The sequence below is a fragment of the Nesoenas mayeri genome, assembly GCF_963082525.1.
Source record: "Nesoenas mayeri genome assembly, chromosome: 28".
Taxonomy (NCBI): Eukaryota; Metazoa; Chordata; class Aves; order Columbiformes; family Columbidae; genus Nesoenas; species Nesoenas mayeri.
The window spans coordinates 769,624-790,594 of record NC_137558.1 but is presented as its reverse complement, the minus strand read 5'-3'; the positions used below and the strand labels follow the sequence as shown (position 1 = coordinate 790,594).

Genomic DNA, 20,971 nt, shown 5'->3' with positions numbered 1-20,971 from the left:
AGAGCAGAGGGGCAGGAGAACCTCTCTGACCTACTGACCCCCCCTTCTAACCCACCCCAGGTCCCATTGGCTTCCTGGCCACAAGGGCCCAGTGCTGGCTCAGCCCACAGCACCCGGGATTCCCGGCTGGTCTCCCATCCAAGTACTGACCGGGCCCGACCCTGCTTAGCTTCCCAGATCAGGTGAGATCGGGCATTCTCAGGGTGCTATGGCTGTGTATATTATGTATTTATACATATATACGTTTGCCAAGTATATCCTGATAGTATCCGAACTAAACCCTGTTTACAGGGGCAGAGCAGAGGGGCAGGAGAACCTCTCTGACCTACTGACCCCCCACTTCTAACCCACCCCAGGTCCCATTGGCTTCCTGGCCACAAGGGCCAGTGCTGGCTCATGGTCACCCTGCTGTCCCCAGGACCCCCAGCTCCCTTTTCACCGCTCCAACAGCTCATTCCCAACTTACACTGGACCCTGGGGTTGTTCTGCCCACATTCAAGACTCTACACTTGTTCTATTTCATCACATTTTCCCCGCCCAGCTCTCATCCTGTCCAGGTCTCTGATGGCAGCACAGCTCCCAGTGTCACCCACTCCTCTCAGCTTGGTGTCACCAGCAAATGGGTGACAGTCACTCTATTCCCTCATCCAAATAATTGATGAATATATTGAATAATACTGGCCCCAGCACTGCCAGTACTAGACCCAGGCCTCAACTGGACTCTGCCCATTGACCACGACCCTCTGGCTTCTTCCCTTCAGGAGTTCACATCCACCTACCACCCGCTCACCCAGAGCGCACTCCTCAGTTTATCATTTCAAATGCTTTTCCCCTCCCTTTTTTTTGCCTTTTCGGGGGTTATTTTTGTTCTATTTTTCCCATAGCGTGGCGAGAAGTGGGAGAAGGGACCCCAGCCCGCTTTGCCGTGGGCAGAACGGCGCAGCCGCCCCCCGGCCGAGCGACACAAACACCCGCAGCCACTCGCGCTTTCCACCAAAAGTATTTTTTTTCTCTTTTTATATCAACTGACGTTAAAAAATACAGACTCGTTTTACAAGAATAGCACCATTTTTGTTGGGTTTTTGTTTTCCATACCATACGTTCCTGCTAACGACGGGGGGGACGGGACGGGACGGGAGGGGATTCGTGGTACCCGGATTTGCGAGGTCCCTTTGGCCATGGGACCTGTCGCTTACATTCCCACCTCCCCCTGACCTTAAATAGAAATAGAACAGGTCTTACGGGAAGAGAATGAATGAATAAATAAATAAGACGGTGGTTGTTCTCTTTCGCAGCCGCCCGGCCGCGTGGGCCCCGACGCGGGGCCGGGAACCGAGCGTCGTCGCAGCCGTTCAGTGCAGAATCGGACGAGCGGTCGGAAGGTACTCGGGGTGGGGGGCGTTTGGTTTTTAGTTGGACGGTATTGGGCTGGGCTTAAAAAAACAAAACACCAAAACAAAACCAAAAAAAACAACAACAGTCAACCAACCACACAAATAAAACCATTCTTTTTACAAGAAGCAGACTGGGCCGATATCCACGCCAAACTCCTGCTCGGCTCCACCAATGTCCATAGGTGCAATATCTACAATGGGCAGGCGCGAGGTCTTCTGTGAGCGGTACTCGATGACTGTCTTGCCCCACTTGCCGGTGTGTTTCTGGGGAGAAAACGAGGAGAAAAAGGGCGTTTTTAGATGCTCTCGAGCATCTCCGAACCGACAGCGACCACCCCCAACTCATGGTCTTCCCGTGGGTTTACCGTGCAGCCGTCCTCCAGGACGCTGTAGGTGAACCTGCTGTTGCCCTCGGCTCGGATCTCCACGTCGTTGGAGCCCTGGATGAGGATTGCCTTCTTCAGGTTGCCCGTCTCCTCGTCCATGTAGGCGACGCTGTTCTTGCAGTGGTAGGTGACGTTCTGGGAGCCCTCGGTGGAGAGCAGGCGCAGGAAGGTCATCTGGATGTTGGCCGTGTTGGGCGCCAGGTCTTCATCGCCGTAGCTAAACTGGAGGGGAGAGGCGTTAGAACCCGTGCGTGTCGCAACACCCACGTTTTGGGGCGGTTTCCATGCTTTATGCTCCTAGACGGCTGCAAAAATCAAAGCCCAAAGTTCTACTTGCTTGGAATAGCCAGTTTGTGTAACATCCATCAAAATAACCCATGGGAGGACGCGCCAACCGCCCACCCAAACCCCGGCCACCGTCCCCTGCTCAACCCTCCCTCCCGTTTGCCGCACGTGGCGCCGGCGCAGGGGGACGCTTACGTGGAACCCGCCGTTGATGGTCTCCGCGAACCACACGTGCTTCTTGTCTTTGGTCTTGCTGGTCCACCAGTTCTTCTTGGGGATGCTCCTGGGGTTGGGGTAGACGCAGGTCTCGCCCGTCTCCATGTTGCAGAAGACTTTGATGGCGTCCAAAGTGCAGCCTTGGTTGGGGTCGATCCAGTAGTCTCCTGCGGCGGGGAGGAGAATTGGTGTGAGAACACGCGGTTTTGGAGGCTGGAGCGAAGAGAACGGCGCAGAGCGGGACGCAGCGCCCGAGGCTCTCACCGCTCTTCCAGTCGGGGTGACAGAGCTTGATGTCGCGGCAGGTCCTGGCCGGGTTCTTCTTGGAGCCCTCGGGGCTGCGGATGCTCTCGATCTGGTTGTTGAGGGCCTTGAGCGTGGCGTCCACCTCCACGTCGTGCTGGCGCAGCCCGCCGGCCGCCTCGTCCGCGCGCATGTACCGGATGGGGTCCGGACCCTTCTCGGGCTGGCCCAGCCCCGCGAAAGCCGACATGTCGATGCCGGTGCCGGGGGGACCGGGAGGACCGGGGGGACCGGGGTTACCGGGAGGACCCTGCGGGAGGAAGATGAGGAGGAAGGTGATGAGGAGCAGTTGTATTAGGGGGTTTATCCTGGAGCAAAGGAGGCTGAGGGGAGAGCTGCTCACTCTCTATGGTGATTTATAAGGAGGTTGGAGTGGGGGGGTCGGGTGAGAGGATGAGGGGAAACAGCCTCAAGTTGCGCCCGGGGAGGCTGAGGGTGCAAATTTGGGGTGATTTCTGCCCCAAAGGGCGTTGAACAGGCTGCCCAGGGCAGTGCTGGGGTCACCGTCCCTTTGGGGGTTAAAAGGTGTTTAGATGAGGTTTAGGGACTTGGGTTAGTGCTGGAGTTGGGTTGTGGTTGGATTGGTGATCCTGAGGGGCTGTTCCCACCGAAACGATTCTGTGATTCTATGAAATTGGGGTGATGGTGGGGAACACCTTGTAGAAGAGGAAACGGCCTCAAGTTGCACCCGGGGGGGCTGAGGGTGCAAATTTGGGGTGATTTCTGCCCCAAAGGGCATTGAACAGGCTGCCCAGGGCAGTGCTGGGGTCGCCGTCCCTGGGGGGTGAACACACGAGGGTCTCGGGGACGTTTTAGTGACAACGGTTGGATCGATGACCTCGAGGGGCTTTTCCCCCCAAACCGCTGCCGCGATCCTATGGCCGCGTTCTCACTCACCGCGGGACCGGGTTCGCCGCTCCGCCCGCGGGGCCCGGGGGGGCCGATGGGGCCGGGCATGCCGTTGGAACCGTCTTTGCCGGAGGGGCCGACGGGGCCGGGGGGACCCTAAAGAGAGCCCCAAAACGGGGGTGAGCTCACGGCGACGACGTGGGGAAGGTGCTGGGGGGCGAGGACGGAGGCGGCTCCGGCTCCTCTCTCGTCCCCACGGGCACGACTTACCCTGGGACCCGAGGGACCCGCGGGGCCAGCAGCACCTTGGTCTCCAGAAGGACCCTGCGGAGGGAGCGAGGGTGGGTGGGTGCAGCACCCATGGGTGCTCAGCCCCCCCAGGGGCGCGGGGCTCGTCCCCCAAGCGCAGCACTTACGGGTGGTCCGGGCAGCCCCTGCAGGCCGGTGAAGCCGCGGTGACCCTTCAGCCCTCTCTCTCCAGCCTCTCCAGCCTCACCCTTGTCACCGCGAGGCCCTTGGGGACCCTGGCAGGGGACAAGGGGCCACGTGAGGCTCAGGGTGGCCGCAGCCCCCACCCGTGGCGCCCCGTGGCACCGCGCTCTCACTCACCGGCATTCCGCGAGCGCCGGCGGGGCCGGCGGGACCCATGGGACCCTGCGCGCCCTGCGGAGAGAAAAGGGTGAACCCGCTTTCACCGCTTTCCATCCACAACAACAGCACGAGAGCGTTACACAAATAAACCCCGGCTTAGTCCCCGCAGCGGGATGAGGCTCTTAGCTCCAGCTCCTATTAGTCCCCTTTCTTTCACTAATTTCTTTAATTCCGGCTCGAATGCGGATAAACGCAGCAGTTTCACCTCTGCTGAAGTTCACGTTAATTAATACACTTCTAAGTGTTCTCGGCATCGTGAAGTTAAAAGCGATTTAAATACTCTGCGTCGTAGGGGCTCGAAAATCACCCACGAGTGGGCGCGCTGGCGCTGAACTTGAATTTGGGGGTGTTATTGAAGCTTTCCCCACAGAAGCCACCGTTTTCTGCTGAGATCGGCTGGATATCGCGGTCGTTACCGGTTGGTCTTGATGATCTTAAGGGTCCTTTCCAACCCAAATGTCCTCGGGAAGATGCTCAGAGGCGCTAAGGGCCCCGCTTGGCTCTCCCAATTAATCCCAGTAGCTAATTGCCCAAGTCCCGCCCGCACTCACCGTCTCGCCTCTGTCTCCTTGTTTGCCGGTGGGACCCACGGGGCCGGGGGCGCCGGGGGCGCCAGGAGCGCCGGGGGCGCCCACGGGACCCGTCTCGCCGCGATCGCCCTGTGCGGGGACAAGGGGATGACGCTCAGAACCGCGGGGTCGGCGGCCGGGCCGCGCGGCGCGGGGACAAACTCACCTTGACGCCGGCTGCGCCGTCTCTGCCGGGGGGGCCGTCGGCGCCGGGGTTACCCTGCGGAAAACGGGGGGAAGTCGAGTTTTTGAAGCCAAAAATGGGGCGAAAAGGCGCCGGTGATGGGCAGGGGGTGCGGTGCGGTGCGGGCGGTGGTGCTGGGGTGATCCTACCTCACGTCCAGGTTCGCCAGCAGGACCCGTCAAACCGGGGGGCCCCACGGGGCCGGGGGGGCCGCGGTCGCCGGCAGAGCCGGGTGCTCCTTGTTTGCCGGGTTCGCCCTGAAAAAGGGGGAGAAGCCGTGAGATAAGGTGGGTGAGCAGGAGGGATCCAGCGCCGCCCGTCCCAGCGAGCGCCGCCGCCAGGGCCGCCAGAGCCCTCTGCCCGGCGCCCATGGCACCAGGGGTCCTGGTGGCTCTGCCACCCCCCACATTGGGGTCCCCTGGGTGCTGGTGCCTCCGTGACCGGCTCATTGCATCCCCCCGGGGTTCTGCACCCTGAGCTGCCGCACGGGCTCCAAAGCACCCAACGGTGGGCGCCGAGCTGGGAGAGCCGCGCTCGGCCTCCCCGGTGGCTCCCGGCGGGGACGGTGCCACCGTGGCCGTGCCAACTCACCGACGGCCCCGGCAGCCCGGGGAAGCCTCTCTCGCCGCGCTGGCCGGGCAGCCCCACGATGCCGCGCTGTCCTGCCAAGCCTTGGGGACCGGGGGGACCGTCCGGGCCCTGCGGGGACACAGCGGGGGGCTCAGGGGCGGCGGGGCGGTGGCACAGCACCCAGCGATGGGGGGGTCCCCAGATATTGTACCGCAGGGCCGTCCTCGCCGGGTTCGCCTTTCTCTCCGGGGGGACCGGCAGGGCCCTGCAGACCGGGGTCACCGGCGCGGCCGGGGGGGCCGGCGTCGCCGCGGGCGCCCTTGGGACCGTCTTTGCCAGCGGAGCCGGGGGGGCCGGGGGGGCCCGGGTTACCCTGTGGGGGACGAGACACAATTAGTGCAAACAAGTGGCTTTTCCGCCTTCATCACCCGCGGCCCAGCACCGCTGGGGCCTCTGGGCCGGATCCTGGATCCCCACAGCGATCCTGGTGACCCCCCAGTGATCCCAGTTCTCCCTCCCACTGATCCCAGTTGCCCCCGCAGTGATCCCAGTTCTTTCCCCATAATGATCCTGATGACCCCCCATTGATCCCAGTTCTTCCCTCCCAGTGATCCTGGTGACCCCCCCAGTGATCCCAGTTCTTCCCTTCCAGTGATCCTGGTGACCCCCCCAGTGATTCCAGTTCTCCCTCCCAGTGATCCTGGTGACCCCCCATTGATCCCAGTTCTTCCCTTCCAGTGATCCTGGTGACCCCCCAGTGATCCCAGTTCTCCCTCCCAGTGATCCTGGTGACCCCCCAGTGATCCCAGTTATCCCTCCCACTGATCCTGGTGACCCCCCATTGATCCCAGTTCTCCCTCCCAGTGATCCCAGTTGCCCCCCCAGTGATCCCAGTTCTTTCCCCATAATGATCCTGGTGACCCCCCATTGATCCCAGTTCTTCCCCCACAGTGATCCTGGTGACCCCCCCAGTGATCCCAGTTCTCCCTCCCAGTGATCCCGGTGACCCCCCAGTGATCCCAGTTGCCCCTGCATTGATCCCAGTTCTTCCCCCATAGTGATCCCCGTTGCCTCCCCGGTGATCCCAGTTCCTTCCCCGCAGTGATCCCGGTTGCCCCTGCATTGATCCCAGTTGCCCCCCAGTGATCCCAGTTGCCCCCCAGTGATCCCAGTTGCCCCCCAGTGATCCCAGTTGCCCCCAGACTCACATTAGGGCCGGGTGGCCCCACGCGGCCGGCGGCGCCGGGGAATCCAGTGGCTCCCTGGGGAGGAGAGCAGGAAAATCAGCTCAGGCGCTGCCCCCCCAGCACCCCCCCCCCAAACCCACCCCCCATACTCACAGGGGGGCCCTGAGCACCCCGGGCTCCTTTGGGACCAGTTACACCAGTTGGACCCTGGAAGAGGAAGGAAACAGGTTAGAAATGTGTTTGGCGGGGTTGGGGGGGTACAACGTGCGGGCTCTAAATTTCCCGGGAGTGGGGACACCTGTGGGTTCTCGCCCCCGTTTTGGGGGTCCCTGCGGTACCCACCTGCGGGCCCGGTGCGCCGGAGGGGCCTTGGGGACCGGGAGCACCGGCGTCGCCCTTCTGCCCGGGTTCTCCTTGCTCGCCTTTGGCACCGGCTTGTCCATCGGCGCCCTGGGGGGGGAAAGTGCCGCCGTGAGCGGGTTGAACCGATGCTGGACTCGGCGGGGGCGGAACGGAGCCAAATACTCACCGGGGGGCCGGCAAATCCGGCGGGACCGGGGGCGCCGGGCTCACCGCGCTCGCCCTGCGGGGGACACGGGTTCAGTTGGGGTGGGACTCGGGAGGATCGGCAGCGATGGCGCTGCCAGCACCGGGGGGCGCGGGGGCGGTGGCACTTACCGGGGCACCGCGGGCACCGGCGGCGCCGGATGGACCAGGGGGGCCGGATTCACCCTGGGAAAGAAAGGATGGGGAGGTTTTGGGGGGATGGGTTATTTCGGGGTGGGGGGCAGGCGAGGGGCCGCCCGGGCTCTCACCTTCTCGCCGTTGGGGCCAGCGGGGCCGGGGGGACCAATGGGACCCGTGAGACCCTGCGGAGGAGACACAGATCATTACAAAGATGATGGCAAAGGTGATTACAAAGATGATGACAAAGATGATGGCAAAGATGATGACAAAGATGATGGCAAAGGTGATTACAAAGATGATGGCAAAGATGATGGCAAAGATGATGACAAAGATGATGGCAAAGGTGATTACAAAGATGATGACAAAGATGATGGCACAGATGATGGCAAAGAGGATGGCAAAGATGATGACAAAGATGATGGCAAAGATGGTGGCAAAGATGATGACAAAGATGATGGCAAAGATGGTGGCAAAGATGATGACAAAGATGATGGCAAAGATGGTGGCAAAGATGATGGCAAAGATGATGGCAAAGATGATGGCAAAGATGATGACAAACCCCCGCGTCCCCGCTCCCGCCGCGCCCCCGTCCCACTTACACGAGCGCCGTCCTTGCCGGGGGCTCCCTCGGGACCCTTCTCTCCGACGTCTCCCTGGGGGGCGAGAGGGAGGCGGCGTGAGCCGAGCCCAGACCTGGCGCCACTCGGGACGCCTGTCACCGTGTCACCCGCCACTTACCCTGTCACCCTTGGGGCCGGCGATGCCGGCGGCTCCTCTCTCGCCCGGCATCCCCTGCAGCCCTGGGGGGCCCTGGGCGCCGGTGGGGCCGGCTGGGCCGGTTGCACCCTAAAACAGAGTGAAAGTTAATGGGGTGCCGACCCCGCAACGCGCAGACACCCCCCCGTGTCACAGCGCCGAGCTTGTCACCCACCTTGGGTCCGTCGGTGCCCGGCGTGCCGGGGAGCCCGCGGGGCCCTTGCAGCCCCTGTGCGCCGGGGGAGCCGCGTTCGCCGGGGAAGCCGCGTTCGCCCTGCGCCGGGGGGGACGCGGCGTTAGGAACGGGTGACAACGGCCTTGGCGTGGGTGTCCCCGGGGGCGGCGGGCGGATCGTCCATCCCGCGCCACCACAGAGGGACGGGGGGTGCCAGTGACCCCCTCGCGCCCCCCAAAACCCCCCGTGGGAGGGGGAGAGGTGTCCGTCCCCCGCCGGGAGGACGGGTGACACTCACTCTGGGGCCAACGAGACCAGGGGCACCGGCTTCTCCAGGAACACCCTGTGGTGGGAGAAGAACAGTCGGGGGTCAGTCCCAGGGGCTGCCGGGGGTCCTGACCCCCCGTTTGCAGCCGGGGGGACACGGAGGAGAGGGACAAATGGGGGCTCACCTGATCTCCGGGTTTGCCGCTCTCGCCGGGGGGACCTGGTGGCCCGGGCAGCCCCTGGGAGGGGACAGAAGTGGCATCAGGGACAGCAGTGGGACCCCCAGAGATGGGGGTTTGGGGTCACCCATGAGTGTCACCCCAAAACCCCATTCCATGTGCTCACCTGGAAGCCAGAGGGACCGGGGGCTCCTTGTTCTCCCCTCTCGCCTGCAGGACCCTGTGGGGAGGATGGTGGTGTGGGACCCCAAAACCTGGGGTTTGGGACCCCAAAACCTCCTGGAGTTCAGGACCCCAAAACCTGGGGTTCGGGACCCCCAAACCTCCTGGGGTTCGGGACCCCCAAACCTGGGGTTCGGGACCCCAAAACCTCCTGGGATTCAGGCTTCCCCCACCCCAGGAATCACAGGGGGACCCCAAAATCCCCAACACCACAAGGCCAGGGAACACCGCAGCTCCACCCCGAGCAGACCCAGCGTGGCCCTTTGCCCAGAGCTGGGGGGGCTGCAACCCCAGACCCCCCATTTTGAGGGTTTTGCCCCGGGCGAACGCGGCCGCGACACTCACGGCAGGTCCGGGGGGGCCGGCAGCTCCTGTCTCACCGTCCTTGCCGGGGAGACCCTATGGAGGAGAAACCCCCCGGTGCTGAGCTGCCCCCGTGCCTCAGTTTCCCCACCCGCAGGCTGCAGAAACTGTGATTTTGGGGGGCGGTGAGGGAGGGGAAACAACTCACCCGCAGCCCGGGGGCACCGGGGAGCCCCTTCTCTCCGGCTTTTCCAGGCTCGCCCTATTGAGAGCAGAGAGGTGACGGTGACGGTGACGGTGACGGGCTCCGCACGCCAGCCCCAATTTGGGTCAAAATCAGGCAAATACTCACGTTAGCGCCTTTGGGACCAGGGAAGCCCATGACGCCGGGCTGGCCGCGAGCGCCCTGCGGGCCGGGGGGGCCGGGGCGCCCGTCCTCGCCGGGGGCGCCCTGGGGGAACGGGGGTGTCAGTCGTGTGTCCCCAACGCCGTGTGTCCCCAAAACCGCCCCCCCTGCACGTTGTCACTTACGGTTGGGCCGACTTTGCCTTGGGGACCCGCGTCGCCGGGGCGGCCGGTCAGACCCTGCGGGGCGGGAGGAATTGGGGGGTGTGGGGGGCGGTCCCCAAAGTGGGGGACACTGAGCACCCCATCCAGGGGGCTGCTGGACCCCAGGAGCGTGCTGGCTGACCCCAAATTCACCTTTACTCACCCCAAAGAGCATCTTAACCCCAACCAGCATTTTTGCTGACCCCAAATGCATCTTAATTAGCAAAGAATATCTCAACTTGCCCCAAATGCGTCTTAACTAACCCCAAAGAGCATCTTAATTAGCACCAAGAGGCATCTTTGCTAACACCAAATTGCATCTTAACTAATCCCAAAGACTATCTTAATTAGCACCAAAGAGCGACTGAACCAACCCCAAAGAGCATCTTCACACCAAAGAGCATCTTGGCCGACCCCAAAAGTGCTTTAACCAGCCTCAAAAGCACCTTAGTGACCCAAAAGTGCTTTAACCAGCCTCAAAAGCACCTTAAGCCCAAAAGTGCTTTAACCAGCCCCAAAAGCACCTTATCGACCCCAAAAGTGGTTTAACCAGCCCCAAAAACACCTTAGTGACCCCAAAAGTGCTTTAACCAGCCCCAAAAGGACCTTAAGCCCGAAAGTGCTGTAACCAGCCCCAAAAGCACCTTATCGACCCCAAAAGTGCTTTAGCCATCCCCAAAAGCACCTTAACCCCAAAAGCATCTTTTCAACCCCAAAAGCACCGTATTGGCCCCAAAAGCACCATAACAGACCCCAAAGTGCCTCCTCGCCGACCCCAGCGGGTCCCACCACGTGTCCCGCCCTGTCCGCCCCCCCCGGCGCATTGGGGGACCCCCGGGCCCCCCAAAGTCTCACCCTGGCTCCGGGCAGGCCGGGCTCTCCGGGGCGCCCGGGGTCACCGGTGGCTCCTTTGGGACCCGCCAGCCCGGCGGGGCCGCGCTCGCCCGGAGCACCCTGTGCGGGGGGGGGGGCACAGGGGGTGAGTTTGGGGGTTCAGGGGGGTGCTCACCCCCCCGGGACCCCCCACCCATCACCCCGTTGTCCCACCTTGGGTCCAGCCAGCCCGTCCTGGCCGGGGAAGCCGCGGTTGCCAGGGGCGCCCTATGGAGGAAGAGGAGATGGAGTGAATGGGAATGGGGGGGGAAGGTTTTTTGGGGTGCGGCGCCTCGCTGTGGGATCGGGGGGGTCACACACCCTCTCTCCGGGTGGCCCCACGGGGCCGGCAGCGCCGGGTTCGCCGCGGGCTCCTCTCTTGCCTTCCTCGCCGGCGGGTCCGGGGGCACCTTGGGGTCCCGCGGGTCCCTGCGGAGGAAAACGGGGTCACCGGGGGGGGGACCTTCCTGCGCCCCTCCCAGCCCCCCATAACCCGCGGTCCTCGGGGGTGCCGGCCGGGACCCCACGTGTGGCGCCGGCGCCGGGGCTGGGGGCGCCGCGGCGGGGGTCCGGCCCGGCGCATTGAGCCTGGTTAATGAAGCGAGGGGGGAATGTCCGCGCGGGGGGGACACGCAAACACTGCGGCCATTGTTCCCCGCCGGGGGGGACGCTGCCCTCGAGGGGCCTCGTTAGGGGAAGAGGTTCGTTAGACGCCGGCGAGGCGGGAGCGAGGGGCCACGGGGACCCCGGCTGGGGATGCGCCCCCCCGGACTCACCGTCTCGCCCTTCGGTCCCTGTTCGCCTTGAAGCCGGCGATGCCGGGTTCTCCCTGCGGACAGAGGGGACGGGGGACGTGGCCGCGGGGTCCCCGCGCTGGCCCTGTCCCCAGGCGCCTCTCCAGGCTGTGGCCCCTGCCCTGTGCCCATGATTGTCCCCAGCCCTGTCCCCAGCCCAGCCTTGTCTTCACCTTCACTCACATCTACGTCCCTGTCCCCATCGTGTCCCCATCCCTGTCCCCATCGTGTCCCCATGCCCATTCTTATCCTATCTCCATCCCTGTCCCCATCCCTGTTCCTGTCCCCATCCCCATTCCTGCCCCCATCCCCATTCTTGTCCCCATCCCCGTTCCTGTCCCCACTCCTGTCCTCATTCCTGACCCCACCCTCAGCCCTATCCTTGTCCCCAAGCCTGTCCCCATTGTCATCTTTGTTCCCATTGTCATCTTTGTCCCCATTGTCATCCCTGTCCCCATCTCTTTCCTCATCCTCATCTCCATCCTGTCCTTTTACTTGTCTCTGTCCCCAACCCCACCTCTGTCCCCATCCCACCCATCTCATCCCCACCGTGTCACTGTCCCCATCCCACCCATCTCATCCCCACCGTGTCACTGTCCCCATCCCACCCATCTCATCCCCACCATGTCACTGTCCCCATCCCACCCATCTCATCCCCACCATGTCACTGTCCCCATCCCACCCATCTCATCCCCACCATGTCACTGTCCCCATCCCACCCATCTCATCCCCACCGTGTCACTGTCCCCATCCCACCCATCTCATCCCCACCGTGTCACTGTCCCCATCCCCGATGGCCCCTTTGGGGACCAGGTGACCTGGGAGTCACCCAAGAGTGACCAAGTGGGGAACCCGCCAAGATTTGGGGGATGTGGGCGTGGCCTGCGGCAGAAAGGGCGGAGCGTGTGCCAGAGCAGGCGGGGCCAGGTGTGAGTGGGCGTGGCCAGGGCCCTGGTCCCCATCCCGGGGGTCTCGGGGTCTCTTACCGTCTGTCCCTTGGGTCCCAGCGGGCCGGTGGCTCCCTGGGGGCCGGGGGGCCCGCGGGGGCCGGGGAAGCCTGGAGCGCCAGCGATTCCGGGGGCACCCTGTGGAACGGGCCGCCGTCACAGCCCCGTGTCCCCCCCACACCCCCGTGTCCCCCCACACCCCGGTGACCCCGCGTCCCTCAGCAGTGTCCCCCGCGTCCCACGTCTGCCAGCGGCCTCCCGTCCCCAAATACCTCATGTGTGTCCCCAGTGTCCCCCCAGCATCCCCGCAGTGTCCCACATGCATCCTCCACTCCCAGCACCCCCAGTGTCCCCCCAGCACCCCCAGTGTCCCCACACCCTTCAGTGTCCCCATGTCCCACATGCAGCCCTTAGTGCCCCCAGCGTCCCCGCAGTGTCCCACATGCATCCTCCACTCCCCAGCACCCCCAGTGTCCCCCAGCATCCCCATGTCCCCACGTCCCCCAGCGTCCCTGTGTCCCCAACACCTTTCCACATCCCCATGTCCCCCAGTGTCCCCGTGTCCCCCAGTGTCCCCCATGTCCCCCAGTGTCCCCATGTCCCCCAGTGTCCCCATGTCCCCAGCATCCTCCGATTCCCCAGCATCCTCCCACATCCTCATGTCCCCCATGACCCCCCAGTGTCCCCCACATCTCCCGCTCAGGACCAGCCCCCTCCCCAGCCCCCCAGGGCCTCAGGACACCCCGTCCCCGTCCCCGTCCCCGTCCCCGTCCCCAGCCGTACTCACCGCCGACCCCTTTGCGCCGGGGATGCCGTCAGTCCCTGGGTTACCCTAAAACCAGGTGCCGCTGAGCCCGGCTCTGCCCCCGGGCCCTCAGTTTCCCCGAGCAGAGAACGACCCCTTCCCCCCCACCCCTCGCAGGATCGGCCCCTTCCCCGTGGCCCCCGGGCCAGGGGACACGTGGGGACAAACCCCTGCGGGGGGACACAGCAAGGGACGGCACTTACGGGGGCACCGGCGGGGCCGGGAGAGCCGGGGGTGCCGGATTCACCACGGGGTCCCTGGGCACCCTCGGGACCGCGAGCGCCGGTGGGACCCGCTTCACCCTGGGGGAGGAACAGCGGGGTGAGGGGGGGGGCAGCGGGAGCCGTGCCTCAGTTTCCCCCGCCGGGAGCGGCCCCGTCCCCTTTACCTTTGAGCCGGGGGCACCGGGGAAGCCGGGGGCTCCGGCCGGGCCGACGGGTCCCTGGGGGGGCGAGAAGAGCGTGAGGGCCTCCCCAGGGTTTTGGGGGGTCCCTGCTGTCCCCCATTGGGTGACACAGGGTCCAGCAGCCCAGGAAGGGGACAAGCGGCTCTTTACTCACGGGGGGTCCAGCGGGGCCGGGGAGGCCGTCATTGCCACGAGCACCCTGGGGACACACAGGAGTCACGGGGGTGGGACAAGGGACACCCTCCCCCGCCGCCGTGGTGCCACCGTGGTGCCACCGGGGTGTCACCGGGTGCCACCAACCAGGCGGCGTCACACTCACCGCAGCGCCGGAGGGGCCGGGACGTCCTCGCTCTCCGGGCAGCCCGCGGGGACCCTGGGGGGACACGGGGACACGGGGACAGGTCAGGTCTGTGCTGCCCGGCCGGGGCTGGGGGGTGGGCAGCACCCCCCCCGTGCCTCAGTTTTCCCCAGCCCAGCCCACACTCACCATGGGGCCGGGGGAGCCGTTCTCGCCGGGGGAGCCGGATTCGCCCTGTCGGGGGGGAGAGAGATGGACGTCATGGGGACAGTCACCCCCAGCCGTGACACCGTGGGGACAGTCGCCCCCCAGCCGTGACACCGCGGGGACAGTCACCCCCCAGCCATGACACCAGGGGGACAGTCACCCCCAGCCATGACACCGTGGGGACAGTCGCCCCCAGCCGTGACACCGGGGGGACAGTCACCCCCAGTCATGACACCATGGGGACAGTCGCCCCCAGCCGTGACACCGTGGGGACAGTCACCCCCAGCCATGACACCATGGGGACAGTCACCCCAAAGCCGTGACACCGTGGGGACAGTCGCCCCAAAGCCGTGACACCGCGGGGACAGTCACCCCCAGCGTTGACACCATGAGGACAGTCGCCCCCAGCCGTGACACCGTGGGAACAGTCGCCCCACCACTTACCTTGGCTCCAGGAGCGCCCGCCTCTCCCTTGGCGCCGTCCAAGCCGGGGTAGCCCTGGGGACAGCGAGATGGGGGTGTCACCTCTGTGTCACCAGGCCATGGGGACACCGGGGGTGCATTGGGGGGGGGACACTTACCCGGTGACCTTTCACTCCGGGGAGACCGGGTGTCCCGGGGAAGCCACGCGCACCCTGCGAGGGGGGACAGCGGGTTGGGGACAAAGGAGGGACACGGAGGGGACAATCCCGGGGGGGTCGGATCCAGCTTTACCTGGGGGCCGGGGGCGCCGCGCTCGCCGGCTTTGCCGGGTTTGCCGGTCTCGCCCTGCGGGGACATGAGTTGAGTTGGGGGGGGACAAGGTCACCCTGTGGGCGGGGGGGGTTTGGGGGGGCACTCACGTCGTCACCGGGTTTCCCAGGGGGTCCTGGTGGCCCTCGGGGACCCATCGGACCCTAAAGGGGACAGAGAGGCGGTGGGTGAGGGGGGGTGGGGGTGGCGCGTCCCCAGGCCGGGGGGGGCACAGGGGGTCACTCACAGCAGCGCCGGGCTCGCCGGGTTCGCCGGGGTTGCCTTGAAATCCTTGGGGACCCTGGAAGGGACACGGGGACATCAGCGGGGTGGGGGGGGAACACACACCCAGAGACCCCCACAAACCTGGCGGGGGGGGGGGGGCGGAACTTACAGGAGCGCCGGAGGGTCCGGGGGGGCCGCGGGGTCCCATGGGGCCCTGTGGATAGAGACAAGTGTCACGAGGAGCGGGGGGACCCCCAAAATGGGGGACGGTCCCCAGTGTTGGTGACATTGGGGGTGGGGGGGGGGGGGCACCCTTACCATGGGTCCCTGCATGACGCCCATCTGCGCGCCCCCCGCCTTCTCATCGAAGCCGCCCGCCATCTGCGCCGCGAAGTTCTGCGGGGGGGGAATGAACTGAGTGCGCCAACCGCCCCCAAAACCCCATTTCACCCCAAAAATGACCCTCTGCTACTCACCCCACTCAGACCGGCGGGGCCGGGGGGGCCGGGGGGACCGGGGGGGCCGGGGTTTCCAGGGGTGCCGGGTTCTCCGTCCCTTCCGCGGGGGCCAGGAGCACCCTGGGGGGGTTTAAAAGGGGGGGGTCACCCATGCGGCGGGTGCGTCAGTTCACTGATGCTGGTGCTGGTGCTGGGGGGGGATTTTTCCCCCGGGGGGGTGACGCTCTCACCTTCTCCCCCTTCTCGCCGCGGTCGCCTCGCTGTCCCTGCTCGCCTGCCGGTCCCTGCAGGGAAGGGGGGGGGGGGGGGGGGGTCAGCTCCCCAAATCCCGCCCCCCCCACGCAAATATGCCAACAATTTGCCCGGAGAAACGCGCTCCCACCTGCGGTCCCCGGCGGCCCTCGGGGTCCTACGACCTGCGGGGGGGGGGGACACGAGGGTGGGGTGAGATGGGTTATAAAGGGACCCCCCCCGCCCTGCTCAGAACACACCCCCCCCCCCCGTTCCATTTTGGGGGTGTCCCCCCCCCACCTGCAGCACTTACATCTTTAATGTCACCAGGTTCGCCCTTCTGTCCCTGTGAGACAAAACATGGCTGAGCCAAGGGGGGGCACCCCCACACCCCCCCAGATTTATCCCCAGCCCCCCCAGATTTATTCCCACCCCCCCCCCCAAGGTAACAACCCCCCCAAGAAGTGACAAATCCCCCCAAGAGGTGACAATGCAGAGCATGTCACCCTATGCAGATACCCAAGGCCTTGAGCCCCCCCCCCCAGTACATTTTGGGGGAAAACCCCATGAAATTGGGACTGGGGGGGGAACACACTATATTTTGGAGGAGAAGCCCATGGAATTGGGACGGGGGGGGAACACACTATATTTTAGGGGAAAAGCCCATGGAATTGGGATGGGGGGGGAACACACTATATTTTGGGGGAAAAGCCCATGGAATTGGGACGGGGGGGCACAGCAGCCTTACCTTGGGGAGAAGTTGCCCTGTTGGAACAAACCAAAGAAATAGAGTAATTAGAGGGGGGGGGACAGGCTGGGGGGGGGAAACACACACATATGGGGTCGTGATGCTCCTGGGGGGCTGTGGGGCCAAAGTGGGGGGCACAGGAGCGCGGGGGCTCCCCCAAAGCAGGGCGGGGGGCAAAGCGGCGCTCAGCGGCTTGCGGGGGGGGTCAACCCTTCACCCCCCTCCTGGGGGGGGGGGGGGGCAGGAAAAGGGTTAAAAAAAGGCAACTTCAGGGGTTTGGGGGAACTGGGGTCACGGGGGGGGGGGCAGTATCATTTTTCCATCATTCCAAGTGAATTATGACAGTTTTGGGGGGGGTTGAACATCATGGTGGGGGGGGTATCCACGCCCCCCCCTCAACCCCCAAACCCATTGAAAAAAACCCAAAACTTGTTGGCTTTGAAGCCATTTGGGGGTTTAAATGATTTTTGGTGATTTAAAGCCAATTCTTTTCCAACTTGGGATGATTGTGGGGGGGGGGGGGGTCAAGTTGCCTTTTCCCTGCAGGGAGGGGCGGGGCAAGGGGGGGGTGTCCCCATGGATGTCACCCCCCCATCCATGGGGCGCGGGTGGTGCATGGGGGTACCCAAGAGGCAGACAGGGCGGGGGGGGGGTGTCCCCATGGGTGTCCCCCCCCATCCATGGGGGCCGGGTGGTACATGGGGGTACCCAGAGGCGGACCGGGGTGGGGGGGGGGGGGGTGTCCCCATGGATGTCCCCCCCCCATCCATGGGGCCCAGGCGGTGCATGGGGGATACCCAGAGGTGGACCGGAGCGGGTGGGGGGGTGTCCCCATGGGTGTCCCCCCCCCCATCCATGGAGCCCGGGTGGTGCGGGGGGTACCCAGAGGCGGACTGGGGCGGGGAGGGGGGTGTCCCCATGGATGTCCCCCCCCCGTCCATGGGGCACGGGCGGTGCGGGGGTACCCAGAGGTGGACCGGAGCGGGGGGGGGGTGTCCCCATGGATGTCCCCCCCCCATCCATGGGCCCCGGGTGGTGCATGGGGGTACCCAAGAGGCAGACCGGGGTGGGGGGGGGGGGTGTCCCCATGGATGTGTCCCCCCCCCATCCATGGGGCGCGGGCGGAGCGGGGGGTACCCAGAGGCGGGACTGGGGTGGGGGGGGTGTCCCCATGGATGTCCCCCCCCATCCATGGGGCGCGGGCGGAGCGGGGGTACCCAGCGGCGGACCGGGGGGGCGCGCGGCGGGGCAGACGGGGCAGCACTCTCCGAACGGGATCTCGGGGCTGGGACAGTCCCGCAGCTCCTCGCACACGATCTCGTCGCACAGGACGGTCCCCGTGTCGCACACGCAGATCTGGCACGGCTCCGGCTTCCACACGTCCTTGTCGCGATAGCGCTGCCCGTCCTGCAGGCAGCTGCCCGCCTCGGCTGGGGAGACAGCATGGGGGGGGGGGGGGGGCAGGGGGGCCGGGGGGGTGAGTATCGCGATAGCGCCGTGGGAAATGCGGCTGCCGGGAGGATAAAGGGGTGGGTATCGGGATAGCGCCGTGGGAAATGCGGCTGCCCGCAGGAAAGGGGGGGGGGGGGGTATCGCGATAGCGCGGTGGAAATGCGGCTGCCGGGAGAAAAGGGGGGGGGGGGTGGGTATCGCGATAGCGCCGTGGGAAAAGCGGCTGCCCGGAGAAAAGAGGCTCGGAAAGGTGATTATCGCGACAGCGCTGCCCGTGGTTGGCTGTGCTGCAGGAGAAGGGCCGGGGGGAGGTGGGTATCGCGATAGCGCGGTGGAAAAAGCGGCTGCCGGGAGAAAAGAGGCTGCGGGAGGTGATTATCGCGACAGCGCCGCCCGTCCCCTGCCTCTGTTGAGGGGGTCGGTGATAAGCGGCGGAAGGGGGGGCCGGGGGAGGTGGCTATCGCGATAGTGCTGCCCGAAGAGCAGCTGCCGGGACCAAGGGGGGGGCGGGGCTATCGCGATAGCGCTGCCTGTGCTGCTTTGGCTGCGGGGGGTGGGAGCGGTGGCACTGGAGGCTGTCACGGGGGTGTCCCGTCCCCCGCCCCCCCGGGACACTCAGTGTGTCCTCACAGCCCCTGCAGCTCCGCTGGGACATGGGTGGTGTCCCCAGTGTCCCCAAGGTCTCGGGGGGGGCTCGTGTCCCCAGGCTGCACCCCAGTGTCCCCAGGAGGTGCCCCAGGTGTTCCCAGGTGTCCCCAGGGTCCCCAAGAGGTAGCTCAGTGTCCCCAAGAGGTGCCCCAGGGTCCCCAGGTGTCCCCAGGGTCCCCAAGAGGTAGCTCAATGTCCCCAAGAGGTGCCCCAGCATCCTCAGGTGTCCCCAGGGTGCATCTCCATGTCCCCAGGAGGTGCCTCAGGGTCCCCAGGTGTCCCCAGGGGTCTCCAAGGTGCATCTCAGTGTCCCCATGAGGTGCCCCAGGGTCCCTGGGTGTCCCCAGGATGCACCTCAGTGTCCCCAGGAGGTGGCCCAGGGTTCCCAGCAGTGCCCAGGTGTCCCCAGGGTGTCTCCTGGCGTCCCCAGGGTGTCCCCAGGGTCCCCAGGTGTGCTCCAGTGTCCCCAGGATGTGCCCCAGGATCCCCAGGAGGTGCCCTGGTGTCCCCAAGGGCCCTCGGGGTGTTCCCTGGTGTCCCCAGCTTGTTCCCCCTAACCCCCAGGGCTGTCCCCAGGCTGTCCCCCATGTCCCCAGGCTGTCCCCCATGTCCCCAGGCTGTCCCCTACTGTCACCTGCTGTCCCCGTGCTGCACCCCACTGTCCCATCTGTACCCCACGCTCCTAATGCTATGTGTGTGTGTCCCCCCACCCCAGGCTGTCCCCCAGTGTCCCCAGTGTCCCCATCCACCCCAGGCTGTCCCCCCCCACTATCGTTAAACTTTCCGCACTCATCCCACACTGTCCCCTCTCTATCTCACACTGTCCCTCAGTGTCCCCACACTGTCCCCACTGTCTCCCACTCTCCTGTGCAGTCCCTCAGTGTCCCACACTGTCCCCCCCAGTACCATTAAACTTTCCCCACTCACCCCACGCTGTCCCCCTCTATCACACACTGTCCCCCGTGTCCCCACACTGTCCCCCGTGTCCCACACCTGTGTCCCACACTGTCCCCCAGTGTCCCCACACTGTCTCCTGGTGTCCCCCTACACTGCCCCACTCTGTGCCACGCTGTGCCCCCCGTGTCCCACACTGTTCCTCCGTGTCCCACACTGTCCCCACGCTGTCCCCCGTGTCCCTCAGTGTCCCCCACGCTGTCCCCCCATGTCCCACACTGTTCCTCCGTGTCCCACACTGTCCCCACGCTATCCCCCCGTGTCCCACACTGTTCCCCCGTGTCCAACACTGTCCCACGCTGTCCCCAGTGTCCTACACTGTCCCCACACTGTCCCCACGCTGTCCCCCGTGTCCCTCAGTGTCCCCCACGCTGTACCCCTGTGTCCCACACTGTCCCCACGCTGTCCCCCAGTATTCCACACTGTCCCCCCGACTCCCACACTGTCCCCCCGTGTCCCACACTGTTCCCCCGTGTCCCACTCTGTCCCCACACTGTCCCCACGCTGTCCCCCCAGTATTCCACACTGTCCCTCTGTGTCCCACACTGTCCCCCCGTGTCCCGCGCCGTCCCCCGCTCCCCGCTCCCGCCCGCCCCGCAGCTGCGCTGGCGGGTCCGCGGCGGCCGGGTGCGTGTCCCGGTACTCACGGAGGTCCCGGTCCTGCGCGGCCGCCCCGAGGATGAGCAGCGCGGCGAGCGCGATGCGGAGCGGGCGGCCCATGGCGAGGAGCCCCTCACCGTGCGGCGGGCCCGGCAGTGCCCGCGCCGCCCCGCCGCCGCGTATATGTCCCCCCCGGCCCCCCGGGCCTGTAACCCGAGCCGGGCCGCCCCCCCCGCACCCCGGCCCTCCCCCGGGCACGCACCGGCAGGGCGGGAGGGACGGGGGAGGGAGGGCGGGGGGGACGGGGATGCGCGGACCCCCCCCCGCTCCGGGACGGCCCCGGGGGGGATGGGGAGGTCGGGCTGATAACGGGGGTGAGACCCCCCCCCACCACATCCTGGGGGTCCTGGGAAGATTGAGACCCCCCCATCACATCCTGGGAAGGATGAGCACCCCCCATCACGTCCTGGGAAGGATGAGCCCCCCCCCCCCCATCACGTCCTAGGGGGCTCAATAAGATTGAGACCCCCCATCACATCCCAGGGGTTCCAGAGAGTGAGGCCCCCCCCCCCCCCATTTCATCCAGGGGGTTCTGGGAAGATTGGGACCCCCCCCATCACATCCTGGGAAGGAGGAGCCCCCCCCCCCCCCCCCCATCAGGTCCTGGGGGTCTCAAGAAGATTGAGACCCCCCCATCACATCCCAGGAGTTCCAGGGAGTGAGGACCCCCCCCATTTCATCCAGGGGGTTCTGGGAAGATTGAGACCCCCCCCATCACGTCCTGGGGGTCTCAAGAAGATCGACCCCCCCCCATCACATCCTGGGAAGAATGAGACTCCTCCATCACATCCCAGGGGTCCC

At 65.6% G+C, this 20,971-nt stretch overlaps 1 protein-coding gene across 1 annotated transcript; it reads right to left on the bottom strand.

Annotated features, from left to right (window-relative positions):
* Positions 1-1,346: 1,346 nt before the first annotated feature.
* Positions 1,347-20,230, bottom strand: COL2A1 (collagen type II alpha 1 chain; the record flags this gene model as incomplete). Its single annotated transcript, XM_080360556.1, is given in 54 exon segments — positions 1,347-1,658; positions 1,760-2,002; positions 2,261-2,448; positions 2,546-2,834; positions 3,482-3,589; positions 3,704-3,757; positions 3,850-3,957; positions 4,043-4,096; positions 4,636-4,743; positions 4,820-4,873; positions 4,987-5,094; positions 5,429-5,536; positions 5,619-5,780; positions 6,616-6,669; positions 6,748-6,801; positions 6,937-7,044; positions 7,124-7,177; positions 7,273-7,326; positions 7,410-7,463; positions 7,881-7,934; positions 8,020-8,127; positions 8,213-8,311; positions 8,511-8,555; positions 8,665-8,718; positions 8,825-8,878; positions 9,226-9,279; positions 9,392-9,445; positions 9,536-9,634; positions 9,715-9,768; positions 10,588-10,686; positions 10,780-10,833; positions 10,927-11,034; positions 11,382-11,408; positions 11,414-11,434; positions 12,386-12,484; positions 13,134-13,178; positions 13,355-13,453; positions 13,540-13,593; positions 13,712-13,756; positions 13,877-13,930; positions 14,045-14,089; positions 14,507-14,560; positions 14,644-14,697; positions 14,777-14,830; positions 14,905-14,958; positions 15,042-15,095; positions 15,189-15,233; positions 15,338-15,415; positions 15,496-15,597; positions 15,708-15,761; positions 15,840-15,893; positions 16,022-16,054; positions 17,678-17,966; positions 20,055-20,230. Coding segments are annotated over 54 exon segments (4,635 nt in total). The 3' UTR covers positions 1,347-1,511.
* Between the last annotated feature and the right edge of the window lie 741 nt (positions 20,231-20,971).